Raw genomic sequence first — 17,250 nt, 5'->3', positions numbered from 1 at the left:
TCAAATACTAAGTTATTTGGTTATTTATGAAGATGGGAGAGGAATGTTTACAGCCAAAACTATAGTCATAGTGATACTGTAAGGACAAAGTTATATAGCCCAGCATTTCCTATTGGTATGTTGTTATATTTCAGAAAGACATCTTCATTTGACTTAGACCAATGATTCTCAAAGTCGAGTGTGTATCTGAATGCCTGGTAACTTATGAAATATATGGATTCCAGGCCTTGGACCACAGAGATTCTGGTTATGAGATTTGCACTGGTACCCAGGAATTTACATTTCTAGTAAGCTTATTTATCGGCTATAATAATTGTTAAGATTTTCATTTCATTGAGGTAGAGAAAACAAAATAATGCAATGGTGAAATATTTTAATTAAAGTTTATTGCAACAAAAATGACTTCAAGGTTTTGTGGATTATTTTTTTTAAAGAAAATCTTTATGAAAGATACTATTTACAAATCAGTCATCACTGTCATTGATGTTTCTATGTACTTTTATAATTGCATCATGACAAACTCAAAGAGGCTAAGTGATAACAATACTGGCCCCAGAGTCTTCTCAAAACTCTTAATCAAGATACTCGTTTGTACTATGTTAGGTGTACATAGCCCATTATTCAGCCAAAGGCTTAGTTATATGGAAGGAAAAAGTTGAAAAGCCTGAACAGACGTCCGGGTTTGTGTGTATTTAGGTCAGTTGACAGCCATCTTCCTTTCAGCTGTGGCTCCTTCTCTCTCATTCTTCACAGTGTGGAATGGCACAGCACAGGGCATTCGGTACCAGAAGCACAGGCAGCGTCATCTCCACCCCAACAAAGAAAAAGGAGCCCCTAATTGTGCTTGTTTAGAAGTGTGCTAAGTAAACATTAAGGGTTGTCGGGCAGAGAGAAGAGAAAGGAACTCTAGCATGATTGAACACCTGCTATGTACCAGGTATATGCTTTGCATATATTGGTTCAAAGAGACAAAGCTGCTGCTGAGCCACTACAGGAGTTCCCACTCCATTTAGCCTTTTGCAGTTGTATCTAAATGATGTTCAACAATGAGGTTTCACTTTTTTATATTAGCATAATAGAAATATAAGGAGACACTGAAGGCATTATCTTGACCCAGACAACCTACTGCAGAGTCCAAAAGATGCTTACTGAAAATAGGTCATTGATATATCAGAGTTCCTGAAAAAAAGAGGAACCATAAATGTGAATGGAATTAATGACATTTTCCTTTTATCTGTTCTGAGGTAGTCATCAAAAATTGTGGTAGAAGACATGCCTACTAAGTAGGAGTGCTATAATCATCTTGACACTGAGGCAGGGGTTCCATGCCAGTCCCACTCTTTAACCGTGGTAAACTAAACGGACAATTGTGGGGATCTCATCGATTCATTCGCATGTCTTACCTATTAGGTAAGGTCTAATAGGAAGAGTTCATTTTACTACATCAATGAACTACAAATTATCATCACTTCAAGGCAAGTCTAAAATCTGTTTTGGTCTCAAATATCTGTGACTTCTTCATTAAACACACCCAGAATAAATTAACATTGACAATTTATGCTCCAGTAACGAATCTTCTGTAGCCTTTATTAAAGCCTGAAATCTAGTTCCTTTACTCTTCAAAATATTAAATGTGGGGTAAAACTTAATGGAAATACTTTCTCACTAAAAACTGAACTTCAAGGACCTGTCCAGTACTGAGTGGATGGGGTCTATCCCTATGTCAAGTGCCAAGTCTGCTGTTATAAAGGTGAACGTGGAACACGCAGCAGCAAGGTAAGCCTGTTCCCACGATCCTGCCATTTCTACAGTGAGCCTGCTCCAAGGATGAATGTTAAGTTTCATAGCTTCTGACCTTCAAAACCTAGCAAGATTATATAAATCAGACCTGACAATGGTGATGATAGCTCACTGGGATTAAGCCCGAGGTATCTGGTGATGGAATGGTGCCGGCTATGCTTCTCCTAGGGTCTGTGTAGCATAAGGATATGAAATGGGTACACTGCTTAGCGGTAGTGTTCACCTTGACCTAAAAGGGTAGCGGAGGAGAGGCTGCTATTCTCGCTTGGGGGAGCGGAGGCAAGACCCAGGGGTATGGCCATTTGCATTTTATACTCTGAACAGAGTGCTGGCTCTGGTGGGTTTGTTGGCAGGCTGTCCTTGTCTCCAGAGGTGGGTGAAGCCAACTGGGACACATAATTCAAATTAGCTTCTCCGGCTGGGATTTCTCCCAGGGAATTCATATAGTTTTGTTCCAGTGCCTTTAGTAAATTTTCAGGTGAAGTCAATGGTCCCAGCTGATGTGGTGGGGCTTGAGGGGTTACTGGGAAATGTCCACAAGAAGCAAAGTCAGAAGCTGCCTGATTATAGGTGAAGTTCTCAAAACAGATGCAAGGTCCAGGGCCAGAGTAGTTCTTCTCTGTCGGAAGGAGGTAAATGCAGGCAGGCTTAGTAAATTCAGTTTCTGTGAGTGACTTCCTAGTGCCTAAGAACTGTATCTTACTCCCTTCCGGCTTGTTTATAACTTCAATAGCATCTGGAACACAGTCATTGACATTCATTATTGTTAGATGAGGATTCTCCTGGAACAGAAACAGAAAATGTGCAAAGATAATGTGTGTGTGTGTATCACAGTATATAAAGTATGTGAAACGCACTTAGAGCTTCAGGTGTTTTTTGTTTTATCCTGGTCAGAAGTTAACTGGAGGTGATGTTGAAAACCAAAAGATATCCCCTGACAGAAGAAATCAAAGCTGTGTTCAACCCTTTCATGGCTATGGGAGCAGAAGAGGCTTTTGCTTTGTGACATCTTCCTGAGAAGGTCTAGGAGTATATGATTATTATAGCCCCAGCCCTGGGTTGGTCTTTAACAAGTATATGAGTATCCATACAATTTCCCAGCATTTACCTTGGATTTTATTAATGACAGGACACTGCTCTTGTAAGGGTCTGGAATGTCAGGATAACACTTCTCCTTCAGCCTAGAAAAACAGTGAAAATTAGACTGAATTTTGCAATATAGTGGAATGGTTAAGAGTGAGAACCCTGGAGTCAGATTCCTGGGCTCTAATCCGTGCTCTATCAATCACTCATTAACACTGTAACCTTAAGCAAGCTTTTTAACCCTTCTATGCTTTAATTTCCTTACTGGTTCAATGGAGATCATTACGGTGGTGATGGTGGTATTGGAAGCATTAAATGAATTGTTACATGTAAAGCACTTAGAACACTTCCAAGTACATGGTAAGTGAAATATAAATATTAGCTATTGCTATTGAACAAATTTTGCAACATTTTAAAATAGTTGGTTTCCTTATTATTATTTTTTTTGGCTGCGTTGGGTCTTCGTTGCTGTGTGCGGGCTATCTCTAGTTGAGGTGCGTGGGCTTCTCATTGTAGTGTCAACTCTTGTTACAGAGCACGGGCTCTAGGTGCGCGGGCTTCAGTAGTTGTGGCACGCAGGCTCAGTAGTTGTGGTACGTGGGCCCTAGAGAGCAAGGGCTTCAGTAGTTGCGGCACGTGGGCTCTAGGGCGTGCAGGCTTCAGTAGTTGTGGCACGCAGGCTCAGTAGTTGTGGCTCACGGGCTCTAGAGCACAGGCTCAGTAGTTGTGGCATGTGGGCTTAGTTGCTCCACGGCATGTGGGATCTTCCCGGACCAGGGCTCGAACCCACGTCCCCTGCATTGGCAGGTGGATTCTTAACCACTGCGCCATCAGGGAAGTCTGGTTTCCTTATGTATTGATGTATTGCTTATCTATTGATAAACAAGATTGTTTAAAACTTATCATATTTCCACCAAATCCTCCTTTGTTCTTTCCTTTTCAGCACTTTTCCTCATATTATCAGGTGTGACTTCTATCTCCTTTCTAGATTTTTCTTTGACTCCTTCTTGGATAAAACCTTCCTCGCACACTTACCACTGACGTTTTAAGTAGCAAATTATCATGACGATCAAAACGCAGAAAATCATGGGCAGGATGATGCGTATCAGTATATGGGCTGGAGAGGAAAAAGAAAGGGATATTTTTAATGACTGCTTTTCCCTCAAAGGAATAAAAATAAGTTTTACATGTCTTTTATTCCTCAAAACTCTATTTGTGCAAGATTCAATATGAGTTCTGTCTGACTGCTGGGGGGCAGGGCAGTGAGACCAACCAGCCAACACAGGGAACCATTTGCCCTCAACACTTGTGACTCAAACTCATTACCTCTCCTGACAGACTGGATCATTACTCCCTCCCTGTATGAGAATTATACTCCACACCCTTGACTTGGGGGTTCAGCCACGTGACTTGGTTTGGCCAATGGGAGGTGAGTAGTGGTCATGCTGGTTGGTAGCTGCGTTCAGTGTGCTTGTAGTTGGCTTGCTCTCTTGTGTTCCTGTGACCCACTCTGAGAAGAGTTGGTCCCTCAGAGCCACTGTCCCTTCAGCCTAAGCCTCAGGGTGAAGCTACAAGGAACAAACCTGCCTGAAGCTTGGAGTCCCACCTGGCCCAGCCTACATCAGCCAAGCCAGAAGCATCAAAAGAGAGATCTGGTTTTGTATGCCATTGAGATTTTGAGGTATTTTATTACACGTCAAAAATTGACGAATGCACCCCTTCTAGTTAGGCTCTGAGAAAATTACCTAAGTCATCACCTGGGATAATTATTCTATTTTTATTTCTCAGATATGTCAACCTGTACTTCATTTTCATAAATGCCCATCTTCCTGGTCTCACTGCTTGCAAATCCACCGAAGAATAGTTCAGCTGGGTTGGTAAACATCCTCTTTTATAAAAGCAAATCGCACGAAGGGCTTTGGAGGCTGACAGTCATTCACATGTACATATATTTCTGTTCAATCCCTTTGCCTCCCTGCCCTCCTCATCCCCCTCGCCAGCCGTCCTGCAGGAATGGGGCCTGACTTGTGGTGCTGGTGGATAACGCTGGAGTTTTGTCAGGGAGGGCAGGCCCAACCCAGGGCTCTGAGGAAGCACAGGGCTCTGGAGAAAAGGACATGGGAAGGTAAGAGGGTGGCAGAGAAAGCACCTCGACAACTGGCCTAAAATTATCCCTGACACCAGGTAAGGCGAAAGAAACTCCTCCTGACACCACTAAAGAACACCTTGCTCTCAGACTTCCCTGGTGGCACAGTGGTTAAGAATCCACCTGCCAATGCAGGGGACACGGATTCGAGTCTGGAAAGATCCCACATGCCACGGAGCAACTAAGCCCATGCGCCACAGCTACTGAGCCTGCACTCTAGAGCCCATGTGCCACAACTACTGAGCCCACGTGCCACAACTACTGAAGCCTGTGCACCTAGAGCCCGTGTTCTGCCAACGAGAGAAGCTACTGCAATGAGAAGCCCGCGCACTGCAGTGAAGAGTAGCCCCCACTCGCCACAACTAGAGAAAGCCTGCATGCAGCAACGAAGACCTAACACAGTCAAAAATAAATAAATAAAAGTAAATAAATCAGTACACGAATGCTTTTTTTTTAAAAAAAAGAATGCTTTGCTCTCAAGAGCAGTACTTGTTATGACTACAATTGGTTTTAAAATTTGGTTAAATTACGAATTTGTAATGTATCTGAGAAGAAGCCTGGGGAGCTACCCATAGTAGTGTCCAAACTTCAGACAGGCTTTGCTAAACTTTCTGTTGAAGTATATAATATGTGCATACAGAAAAGTGCTCCTAAGTGTACAGCTCAATGAGTTTTCACAGACTGAACATACCCACGTAACCAGTACCCAGATCAAGAAAAAGAACGTTACCAGCTCCCCCGAGAGTCCCCCAGTGTCCCCATCCAGGCATCTTCCCCTCCCAGGGTAACCCCTATCCTGCCTTTCAGCCACATAAACAGCATTTGCCTCTGTCTATACTCTACGCGTGGAATTGTGCAGCAAGAGCGGGGCCCAGCTTCTGTCACTCACTATTGCATTTGTGAGTCCTCCATACTATTTTTGTAACTGTGGACTGTCATTCTCACTGCTGCAATTATGCAGCAATTTAGTTTACTTTTTCATAATAATCAATATAATCGAGTCACAGCCAAGGCTAAGGAGGTTTCTCATGAGTAAGGGAAATAAATGAAATCTAGAAAATATACTTGAGATAAAGATAATCATATATATTATATGTGTGTGTGTGTGTGTGTGTGTCTTACACATACTCATACACACACCTCTACCAGCCAAGTAAATACTGAAGCTGGAAGAAAAATAGCCTGAAAATAAATTTAAAATTAACTCTAAAATGGCAAGCATGCTCAAGTAATGTGAGTTGTTGACTGAAATCTTAACCTGACTATGAGAGTTCTGGCCTTTGGCTTAGAGACCTGGGGCCATGTTTCAGCCCCAACCTGCCACTGTGGTCACGGGCATCCTCATCACCAGTCAGGCAGCCAGGGCCAGTGGTTCTACCTGACGAGCCCACCCCATCCCCAGAGCCCCACCTTCCGCCACTTGGCAACTCAGGCAGACGTTTTAGCCTATGTGTTTTTCATGGAGGAGTATCTTGAGAGGTCCTTTCCAGCGTGGACCTCCTATGATGCCCTATCTGCTACCTACTTTCCCCGCTTCCTCCGTCAGTATCTGTTTTCTCCCACCACCTTCCTCTTTGTTGGAGGGCAGGATTTAACCGGCAGAATCTTATTTACCAGTAACCTGCCATTCTTCTCCCTTCCTCTTCTTTCTCCATCTTTCAAGCCAAATGCATTTTGAAAGGATGGCTCTCTTTATCTCACCCTTTCTCCATCAAATCTGCAAACACCGGGTTCGTGAACCAACACTGCTCGCCTCACCGCACCTTCTAGTACCCCCAGAGAGGCAAGGTCAGGAAGCCGGTAATTTGCCACTGAGAGAAACCAGCCAGAAGGCTGGCTGCAGAGAGCAGTTCTGCTGAGAAAAACATCCCCACCCCTCTCCAGACAGAACTCATAAGGCTCTTCCCAAGTCAACACTAAAATACGCCATCAGTGATTTTCAAACTATTCTGGGACTGAGTTCCAGAGAAGTGCCTCAGGGGCCAGAGAGAGGCAAGAGGAAGGTTCCAGGTCATAGATCAGTTGGATTAGCTTCCCTCTTATCTATTTTATGTAGTGGGATTCTGTGTAACATTTCCTTTTTTTTTTTTTTTTTTTTTTTGGTGAGTTTCATCTAGAGAAAGAAAGAGACAGACACAGAAAGAAAGACAGAGAAGAAAGGTTTAAAAATTCCGGATCTAGACAAAACCCATGGCCATGTGTGTGTCATTTGTCAGTTTCCCAGGAACTGCTAAGAGTTTTGATTTGGAAAAACTCACAGTATTCATCCGGGGTTGTGATCTTTGTGAAGGCATCCAGGGGACCCTCGCCAACACTTGTGTAAGGAGTGACGAAAAACTCATAGATGGATTCCGGCTGTAGGTTTTCCACAACAAATGTCTTTTGTTCCGGGTTGTCAATTGTGTGTTTGCAACATACTGAATCCTCTGTGGGGTTTAAAAAAAAAAAAATTTTTTTCAAGAAGAAAAAACTATTAAGAGCGTGATAAAGATCTTGTGAGACAGTGGGGCACTAATACTCTTGTTGACTTGGCACTGCCAACATTTCTAAACCAACCAAAAATGAAATCATAATTTCATCACACTGGGGACACTGGTAAAATATTCGGGAGATGGCAAGCAAAGTAAGCACCCCACTAAACAAGGGATGTTCCTGATCCAGGGGAAGCACTCAAACCTGCCAGAGAAAGAGTAAGAGCCTGCCAGAGCTACTTAGATATACATTTTAATAAACTTTAATGAAGTCAAAGAAAAAAAGAAAATGAGGTTATTAGCAAGAACGTTTCCTAAGTGGTAGGTTTTCTTAAGGAGCTGAGGGTATTTCAGGTGCTTCTAAAAATAGTGGGCCACACTGTTTTTAAGTAAGTTAAAATCCTGGCCCCCATCGTCTTGTCCATCCTACTAATTTGTTTAAGAACACCATTCCGTCATAAAAGCACGTGAGCACAGAATTCAGCCTGGCCACAGTCAGAGACAGCCGGCAGCCTTTCCAATGATTTCAAATAATGAGACCTTGAAACGGTAAACAGACAAAAAAAAAAAAAAAAAATGTCACCTGGAAGAACTGTCTTTTCAAATGCCGGGGGGCACTGCTCCCCCGCCTTGGGTTTCAGGTAGACATGGTATCCTTGTATAAAGCCAGGTTGGGATTCAGTGGAATAATCCTTCCAACTCAGAGTGAAGGAGTGGGAGGTCAAGTTACTCATGACCACTTGAGGGTTGTCTGAAGGAGCTAGGAAAGGAAGTTGGGATAATGTAAGATTTACGATTTGGAAAGAGTCTCAGCGCACTGGTGTAAACTGAAAGCAGAACCACGGCCCACTCTGTAGGCGTGTGTGCCAAGTGAAGGAGTGTCATCTTTTTCTCTAGAGGATGTACGCCCTGACTTAGTTCGTGAGAGCTGGGAAGGAGTTGAGCAATCATCTTGTTCAAGCCTTACCTCTCTCAGATGTAGAAATGGATGCCCAGAGAGATTCAGTAACTTGGCAAGGTCACACAGCAAAAAAGAAAGGCTTTCCTAGACTTCATTCTGAGTCTGAATTCTCAACAGTGTTTGGGAGGATGAACTGAAGTAGGGAGGAAGGGAGGAGGAGGAAGGGTTATGTTTGAAGAGGTATGGGCAACTTTGAAGAACTCTAGTTCCCAGGTGGCAGCAATGCACAATTGTCCAAGTGTCACAGGGAGAATCAGAAAGCGTTTATTCTGAGGCTTCCCTGAGAGCCTGTTTCAGCACATATGCTGGTGCACACCTGGCCTATGTCTGCCAAAACACACAACACACCCCTCCTGCCCGTCTGGGGCAGCTCCCACCCAACGGAGAACCCCAAGAGCTGGTCTGATTGGTGAGAGGCAATCAAGGACACAGCTGCCCGGCTTCCAGTAGGTGTGAGACCCTGGATGCCGAGAAGGTGAATTAGCAACCACATGGGAGGATCAAAACTCCCCCACACTGCTGGTGGGATCATGGTACAATTTCTGGGGGGGCAGCGATTTCTCAATATCTACCAAAAGTCTTAAAAATTGTAAAATTGTATTTAAGAAGTTCAAACCTTTTGGCTCGAGTATTCTACTTCCGGGACTTTGTTGAAAAACCATTATCAGAGCAATGGACAAAGATTCAGCTAAAATGATGGTGAGTCAGACAGGGCATAAGAGATTTGGCCAAGAAAGGAGAGAGAGATTGAGTATTTGAGACTGCAAGATAACTGAAGGTGAATTTTATAGTTTTTAATTGAGAAATATTTTTGTAATCATCCTAAAAGTCCAACGACAGGTGATTTGACATATGCAAACCATGAGGCACTTTGCAGTACTAAAAAATGATACAGTTAAATATTACTTAGTGACATGAGTCAAAAAGCACTTTACAAAACTGCATAGAGTAGTAATAAAAAAGATCCCATTTTTATTTAAAAGTGTATATCTGTACTGAGAAAGGATACACATAAAATATTAACTCGATATTTGCCCTTGGGTGGTAAAATTAGCAATGATTTTGTCTTCTTTTGCATAATATCTTATGAATTGTCTTTAATGAAAATGTTTTATATTTGTGTGATTAAAAAAATAACTTTAAAAAAAACTCCATTGCCAGAATAAACAGGACACTGAAAATTAGGAAAGGTGCTGTAATCTTCCTAAACCCAAAGTGAAGAGTTTCTGGATTGTTCTGAACAATGGACACATTAAATGCTTTAAACTTACCCAGTTCCTCCAAGTATCCTGCTTTTTTCTCTAATAAATGAGCCATCCTTTTTGCAGAAATTTCATAAATTCTGAAGTTGTATCGAACCCCTGGTCTAAAAGCACCTAGAGAAGAAAAGTCAACAGATTTTCAGTAACACAGGATGCCATTCTCTTTACTTCTGAAAAGAAGAAGAATGAAAAATGAATTTGTGTCCCCTTAAGAATTTCCTCCTCGGGGTTTCTGCCCTTCATCTCCACCATCTTCCTTCCTTCCCCTGAATCCTCCAGCATTTCCGACGAAGTCTGGGCGACTGTCCTCTACATCATCCTCTTGATCAAGAGCTCGCAAACATGCCCTTATCCACATGCATGCAACTGGGCGCAGAATTCAACCAGACACAGAAAACCATGTAAAACTCTCCTTTGACTCCAAATCCCCTGCCAGCGACTGGCCTTCTCTCTGCCCACGAAGGGCAAGCGTCTGGAAGATTTGCTTCCAGTACCTCACTTTCCCCTCACCCCACACCTCTGAACCATGCCACTGACACTGCTCAAGCCAAGGGAAGACGCGCCTCCTCACTCCCCACCAGCCACTGAATGCCCTCCTGGAGTCCCATCAATCACCCTCTGGACCCGGACAATTCCCACATCTTTATCTTGAGCCCAGCAGATGGCGCCAGCAACCCCCCCAATCAGGCCACAAACCTAGGCTCCTTTAACTGCTACACTAGTAATCTCGAAATGACAAATCCAGTGTGGGAGGAAAGAGGCCAAGTTCTATATGTTCCATTGAAACTGAAGGAGTTGATAATCGACTCCCATCAACTCTACTCCTATGTCTCCCAAATCCACACACTTCTTTGCTTTTGTAAAAGCTCTCAGGACAACTGTTATAATGTCCTTCTGCCATTCATCTGAGACGGCTGACTCACTGCTGAACAAATTCATGAACCTCATGAACACCTATTCCAGCCTTCGGTCCAGATAGTCTCTGTAAAAGTAGATATAAAGGTCAAAACTGAGACCACATCACTGCAAAATTTGAACTCCAAGACCCACGCTGGATTTGTAGTTATCAGTTGAGCACAAAGTATCTGAGATGATCCAGAAATCCCTGTTGAAGTTGCTGCCAGGTGAATGGAGCCGCATGGTAATACAGAAGGTTCTTCTTACCCGAGCTAATGACTGTGCTTGTGGTATTGGGGCCTAGGTTTTTCCACTGGAGAACACAGGGCAGGTCCTGGGGACCATCACACCACTCCACAACGTAGCCTGTGGCATCTCCGGATTGGGGTTTCCAAGACACAGAAAATCCGTCCTCTGTGCCATTAACTCTTCCGCTTTCAACCTCTTCTGTACATACAAAGAGGGCAATGCTTCAGATTTAATTAATCGTACATTTTGCAAAAATATCTAAAGAAGAAAATAAACTTGAACATGCAGTGTATCTAGCAGGTAAGAGCCCTACCTCTGCAATTGCTACGGGGCTTGGGTTAGGGCAGGAGGGATGTTTTCCTGCCTCTCACTCCCAACAATTATTCACACCTGCCCTTCAGATGCCCCTTGTCCTCATCTTCTGAGACCCAAAGGGACGTCAGCCCCTAAAACAGGGACCAGCAAACCACCGCCAGCAGGACAAATCCAGCCTCGGAAGCTTGTTTTTATATGACCCTTAAGCTAAGACTGGTTTTAAGATTTTTAAAGAGTTTTTAAAAGCAAAGAATACAGAATATAGATTGGAGACTGTCTGGCCTACAGTGCCTAAAATATTTACTCTCTGCCCCTTTACCGAAAAAGTTGTTGACCCTTGACCTAGAACTGTGTCTGGTACTTGATCTGCTTTCAAAAATCACCTGTTGAATGAATGAATAATTTGGCTTAATTGTCCCACATAATGCTGGCTGCCCCTGAACTAACTACTGTCTCCTAGATGTCAGGGGCAGAAACTGAGGTGAGTGTGGAGAAAAAAAGGAAAGAACAATTCAGGTATGTACTAAGCCAGACTATGAATGGATGTGCACACTACTTATGACCTAGGATACCACCTCAACGTATTTTATGCACCAGGGTAGTTTTCCTAAGGTCTGACAATTGGAAAAAAGGTGATATGGTCTCAATGGACTACAGTTCTACTGATTTCAAGCGGGTCAGCCTAGCTATTGAGGGATGAGAATTTCTCCTATTTCTGAGGCTGACTCCACAGCCTGCCACTGTTCAGAGGGCAGTGGTCCCTGGTGGTCACTCGAGCGAAAGTAGACTCTGATCAAGGGGTGGACCTGCAAGCAGCTGTTCAGAGAGGCAGCCAGCGTGGCGCAAACGTTACGTGGGACACAGACTTAACACTCAAAATGTACTTGTTGCTTCTCTGCAATTCATATTTAACTGGGCATCTCTTATTTTATCTGGCAATTCTAATTACAGCTGAACACTGACGCGAAAGCAGGGTGCTATGACATTTTCTAGGGCACCAAATTATCACCCAGCTGGGAACACCGAAAGGAATGTGCAGCCCCACGTATGAGGCGAGAGGTTCCCCAAGAAGGCCTGTGCCTATCCTACCCACATGGCTTCTCTGTCTTCCTTCATCAGAGAGACAAATCTCTTTCATATTAAAACCGACATTTTCTGCTTCACTTATTCACACTGACTAAAATTTCACCCCAAACTTAGAAGCATGACTCTTACTAAGCTGCTTCTTTAAAATTGCAAATATGTTTTGAGGAGTGGAGGTAGAGGGAAAGAGAAAGGGAATCTATTTTTTTTCCTTCAGTCATTCACACTCTAGTGTGAATTGGCTGAACCTCCTTGGTCTGTCTCATAGCACATCAGTGCCTTTATCCACTCTAGAGACTTAAGAATGTGGACCACATCAGGGAAGCTGGATAGGGCCTCACAAGGGGAAGGAATGGGTTCTAAAGGCAGGGCATGGGGAAGGAAGGTATGGTAGGAACCCACAGATAGGGATGACCCCAAACAGATAATACTGTTCAGCAGAGTTGTTTGAGCTGAGACTCACTGGAGGCAGTGTTTTTTTTCAATCTATCAACTCCCCCAGGGTGAATGAAATGCCCACCTTTCCCGTTCTGGCCCTAATAAAGACAGAATACAACTATTCACTTCCTTCTCTAATACAGTTCTTGACAAGCAAAGATTATGTTAAGTAACTCCTTAGTTTTTCTCCTGTGGCACAATCCCAATTTCTTTTTCTTGACACACTGGATAGTTTTTAAACAAAATAAATAAAACAAAATAATAACACCCTCTAATCTAGCCCACTTAACCTAAATGTAAGCCTAATTTGAATGATAGGTATAAAGCAATGTGACATAACCGTACAAGCAGGGTCTGAAAATTTTTATAGCAGTAACTGAAGGGTGACATTATTGCAAGGTTCATGAATGACCTTGGGATGTCTGTTGGGTCACGTCCAAGTGTGCAGTGTCTCAGAGTGTGTACTGCTGGGGGCGGGGTTAGTGCAGCCCACCTCTTTTCACAGCTCTCCCAAGAAGGAAATGCACACCCTGATTAATTGTACATGTAAGGTCATTTCCACCTTGTTTGGTCTCTCACAGGCTAAGGGTTTAGCCAGTTACCACCATTTTATTCCACAGCTTTGGCAAAGCCCTTCTCGAAAGATGACGCTAGCTCTCCTCATGATGTCCAGAAATGTTCATGGGCTCTTCATAGGTGGCCAAGACGGACAAAATATTCTGCCATATAATAAACGCACCTCATATTTCATAAGCCACAAAGCGCTTTCATACCAGCTCTAACACTCAGTTGGGACTGTTTGTTGGTGTTGCATTTATTTGAATAAATTTGAGACAATTTCCCAAGTTGGCGGAAGAATCCCTGAGCTATGGCTGAAATCTTCTTCCCACACAAAGGAGGACTGCGCCAGAAACCCGCTGACATGCCTGAACCCAAAGAAAATGACGGACAGTGTTTGGCAGCTAGATCTGTTGTCTCCCCAGATTACTGTCTTTCTAATTTATCCGTCTCTGCCTAATAACACCGTCAACATTTTTCTAGAGAAGAAAAACAAAACCAAAAACACTCACCGTTTCCAGGGTCTCCAGAAATGACAATTACGGAAGCAGGAGAAGGGCCCACATTGTTGTGAGCTGTGACATGGATTTGGTAAGAACACTGATCGAGGGTTAGTTCTGTGCTTCTGGCGGGAGCAGGGATGGAGAGGACCTCTAACCTGGATGGCTTGTCTAGATTTTCCACAATTACATTATAGAATAGGATCTTCCCGTTGGCATGCACTTTCGATAGTGGCTGAAAAAAATATTGACAATCATTTCAAAATGGGCTTTCCTCTGAAAAGAGTTTGCTTAATTTCTTTTTCATCTTTTCTGTCCCTTGATTGCACACACACACACACACACACACACACACACACACACACACACACCGGGCAAATTAAAACAGCTTAAGAGAGAAAATAACCTTCTAAACCAAGCTTGAAATCAGACATTCCATTCTAACTAAAATTGAGCAGAGAATAGGATCATTTGGGGCAGAGCTCAAGAACATATTGTGTCCAGAGAGGAGTGACCAAGTCAGGAAAGGGGGACTCTTTAGCCTGGATTAAAACACACTCAGTGAGTAGGAGTGGGAAAGACAGGAGTAGATCCAGATGGGAGGGGCCTGAACCTCTGGCCTACCTTCCCGAGGACAGACAGTGCCCCTGGTGTGTGCACCCCCAGACCTGAGATTGGGCTGGGGCAACTGTTGGCTTGGGGTGTGGACAAAACCTGGATGTACAGACTGGCACGTCCACATGTGTGTGCATGGGGGTCCTCCCTGGTGGGGAGGACCAGAGTGGAGATGGGAAAAAGAGTGGGGTGGCCTGTGGCGGGGGACCAGCTCCCTCAGTGTGGCCATGCTTTAGCATCAAACACTGAGGGATCCGAGGGTTCTTAACGCAAACCAGGGCTTCCATGTTGTCATGAAGGCATGTCAGTTAAGATAGAAGGACAAGATTAATTTTATATTGCAGTTTTTTAGCTTGACTTATAACTTTTAAATATAAGTACTCTGAATATTTAAATATTCATAACTTTTAATTACGGTATATATTTCTCCACTTATACTCATGAACTGGGCCCTGCAGATGTTAGGGGCAGGAGAAGTTAGGAGATGCAGTTCTAACAATCAGAACTGGCCACGGGTGCAAGAGGCTGCTGAGGAAGGAGTTACTGGTCCAGCGTTGGGGACATGGATGTGGATGGAGCGGGGATTTCTCCACTGGGTAACAAATTCTACTGGATTCATGTTAAGAGCCCTCCCAATCAGAAGACTGCACCAATGTCTAGTTTCAGTGAAAGATAACTGCCAAGCAAAAATCTGTCTCTTTGAACGTCTGCATCTCACCTTCCAGAATAAACTCACAGTAGGATGTCCCGACACCATCTTCATGTTTCTCCAGACATCGGGAGCCTCTGAGGGAGCTGAAATTAACCAAAGAAAAGCTCTAGGGTCACAATATGCACGTACAACAATACATTCAACCTTTCTCTAGTTTCGTCAACACAAGTGACCACGGCCTGTCCTGCCTGAGCCTGCTTCTCGCTTTTTCACTCTCTGTGACTTCTACCCACTTGGCCGCGGCCATGCTGGTCTCGCCTCACTAGGGGCACACAGTAGGTGCTTTACCAAAGGGCTGCTACATCTGAATGGGACATCACATGGGGCCTTTGTGAACTCAAGCCTCAGAGCTTCTGGAAGCCACCAAGGAATTTTGGAATCCTTTGCCAGTCCAATTCTAGGAGGTTAGTTAGGTAAATTTCCCATATTTGGAATTTCTAGGAGCAGCAGACTGTTGCTATTTCCTTGCCCCACTTGCGAAGGTTGCAATGGACACACTCAAGTGGAGAGCCCCAGGGGAAGGCTGCACTCTTCCCCGAGTTCCTAAGTGCACACAGGCTGGCCTGTCACTGGAGTCAGAGCCTGGGACCCCTTCCTTGTCACCCTCCTCCCCATGCACGCCCACCCGCCAAGTTCCTGGCCTGGGCCAGCTGCCTGCGTGTGGACCCTCAGTGCACTGGCTGCACGCCTCCCCCTGGCATGCCTCTCCCCACTCCGTTCTAGAAGAGCTTGCTTCCTTGTCTTTCTTGCCAGTAAACTGTAGGACCAGTGATTTATGATTTGCTTCAACACATCTCTGTGCAAGAAGCATTGTTTTGCAACATAACACATACAAATTTAGTTCTCTGTTTCATAAAAATATAGTTTACAGTCTCCAATCATTGAAATTTAAGAAAGTCCTTTTTTTTCCCCCTTAGTTGCTGACACTTTCTACTCAACATAAAGGTGACCATATATTTTTAAAATCTATTAGAGGCAGATTTCAATTTTCTCAACAAGCCGTCAGAGAAGCCAATATTATATCAAAAACGTACTGAAATACTCAATGAGAGACCCCAAGCTCAATGCAGAATCTTCAGCTGGTTTGTACATGACTACTTGCAAGAAAAGAGAACTGCAGCACAGTTGACGGTGCTCCATCTTTATGTCAATATAATTTCTCCCATGGTGTCATTTAGCTCTGCTCACCATGATCCTGCTTAAGTAGGATTATAATACGCATAAACATTGACTTTGCCAGCATTAAGCAAAGCGTTATCCAAGGTGAAAAAAAACATCTATGGATTCACCATCAGCAGATTCATCTCATTTTCTTGTCATCATCAAAAGCAAAGTTAAGTATTTTTCAGGTTTATGATACTATAATCTAAAAGAAACTATTTACTAAAAATGCCATCTTTCTGTTATTTTTCTTTGCGCTAAATTTTAGGTATAATGTTGGAATGAATTTGCAAAAAAAAATCCCAAAGCAATGCAGTATTAATAAAGTAAAAATTCTTTAATGAAACACAACTGAGGAATAAACCAAATTACCATCAGGAACAGGGCTCTGGAGGGGACTACACCCCTACGAAAAATGACTGGAGTCTTGGGGGGGAGCGGGGGTGGGGGTGGGGGGCTGACAAGGGGCGGAGGACTGCTGAGCACCTCTGGTGACCAGCCCTGGGTGTGGGTTTTCATGCACTGCCCTCGCCAGCCCGCCAATCAGAGTCACTGCTTTAAAATGCTCCCCCCAGGCTGAAACAGAAAGAACTCACCAGCTTACAAACACAAATAATAAGATGGAGTAAAATAAATATATATGATCCTTCCTTAGGCAGCAAAATAGCCAGGAGTTGAATCAACAGGATCTCCAGGCTGTAATGACACCCCCGAGAGACAGGCCATGCAGACGCCAGTCTGGGTCAGGTCAGGGTGGAGCTCTGGAGTCAGCCAGCCTGGGCCTGAGCTGCAGTCACAGTTCAGTCCCTTGCTAGCGTGGCCAGTTAAACTCCTCATCCTCTCTGTGCCTCCACGGCCTCATCTGTCGAGTGCGGATAATAACAGGACCTACTGCATGGTGGGAGGATTTGAGGGGAAAACATTGCAAGCCCTTGGAGCTGTGTCTGGCACATACGAAACACTAGATCAACGGCAACTGCCCTGGTTACTGCTGTCACG

General features: G+C 43.9%; 1 protein-coding gene across 6 annotated transcripts in view; it reads right to left on the bottom strand.

Annotated features, from left to right (window-relative positions):
* Positions 1–364: 364 nt before the first annotated feature.
* The window catches only part of OSMR (oncostatin M receptor), a 56,663-nt gene continuing 39,777 nt past the window's right edge, over positions 365–17,250 (bottom strand). For 5 of the 6 annotated variants that reach the window (XM_036846935.1, XM_036846937.1, XM_036846936.1 and 2 more), the window contains 9 exons: positions 15,097–15,173; positions 13,776–13,998; positions 10,888–11,067; positions 9,733–9,837; positions 8,084–8,260; positions 7,288–7,455; positions 3,919–4,000; positions 2,909–2,981; positions 365–2,582 (listed from right to left, as the gene is read on the bottom strand). In XM_036846935.1, coding sequence (XP_036702830.1) covers positions 2,007–2,582; positions 2,909–2,981; positions 3,919–4,000; positions 7,288–7,455; positions 8,084–8,260; positions 9,733–9,837; positions 10,888–11,067; positions 13,776–13,998; positions 15,097–15,173 — 1,661 coding nt within the window. In that variant the 3' untranslated portion in view covers positions 365–2,006. The remainder of the gene's footprint in view (positions 2,583–2,908; positions 2,982–3,918; positions 4,001–7,287; positions 7,456–8,083; positions 8,261–9,732; positions 9,838–10,887; positions 11,068–13,775; positions 13,999–15,096; positions 15,174–17,250) is intronic. The other variant, XM_036846941.1, reaches the window with a different exon arrangement.

The sequence above is a fragment of the Balaenoptera musculus genome, chromosome 3 (genome assembly GCF_009873245.2).
Source record: "Balaenoptera musculus isolate JJ_BM4_2016_0621 chromosome 3, mBalMus1.pri.v3, whole genome shotgun sequence".
In the NCBI taxonomy this organism is placed as follows: domain Eukaryota; kingdom Metazoa; phylum Chordata; class Mammalia; order Artiodactyla; family Balaenopteridae; genus Balaenoptera; species Balaenoptera musculus.
The sequence above is the reverse complement of the archived record's forward strand: the minus strand, read 5'-3'. Positions and strand labels throughout refer to the sequence as shown.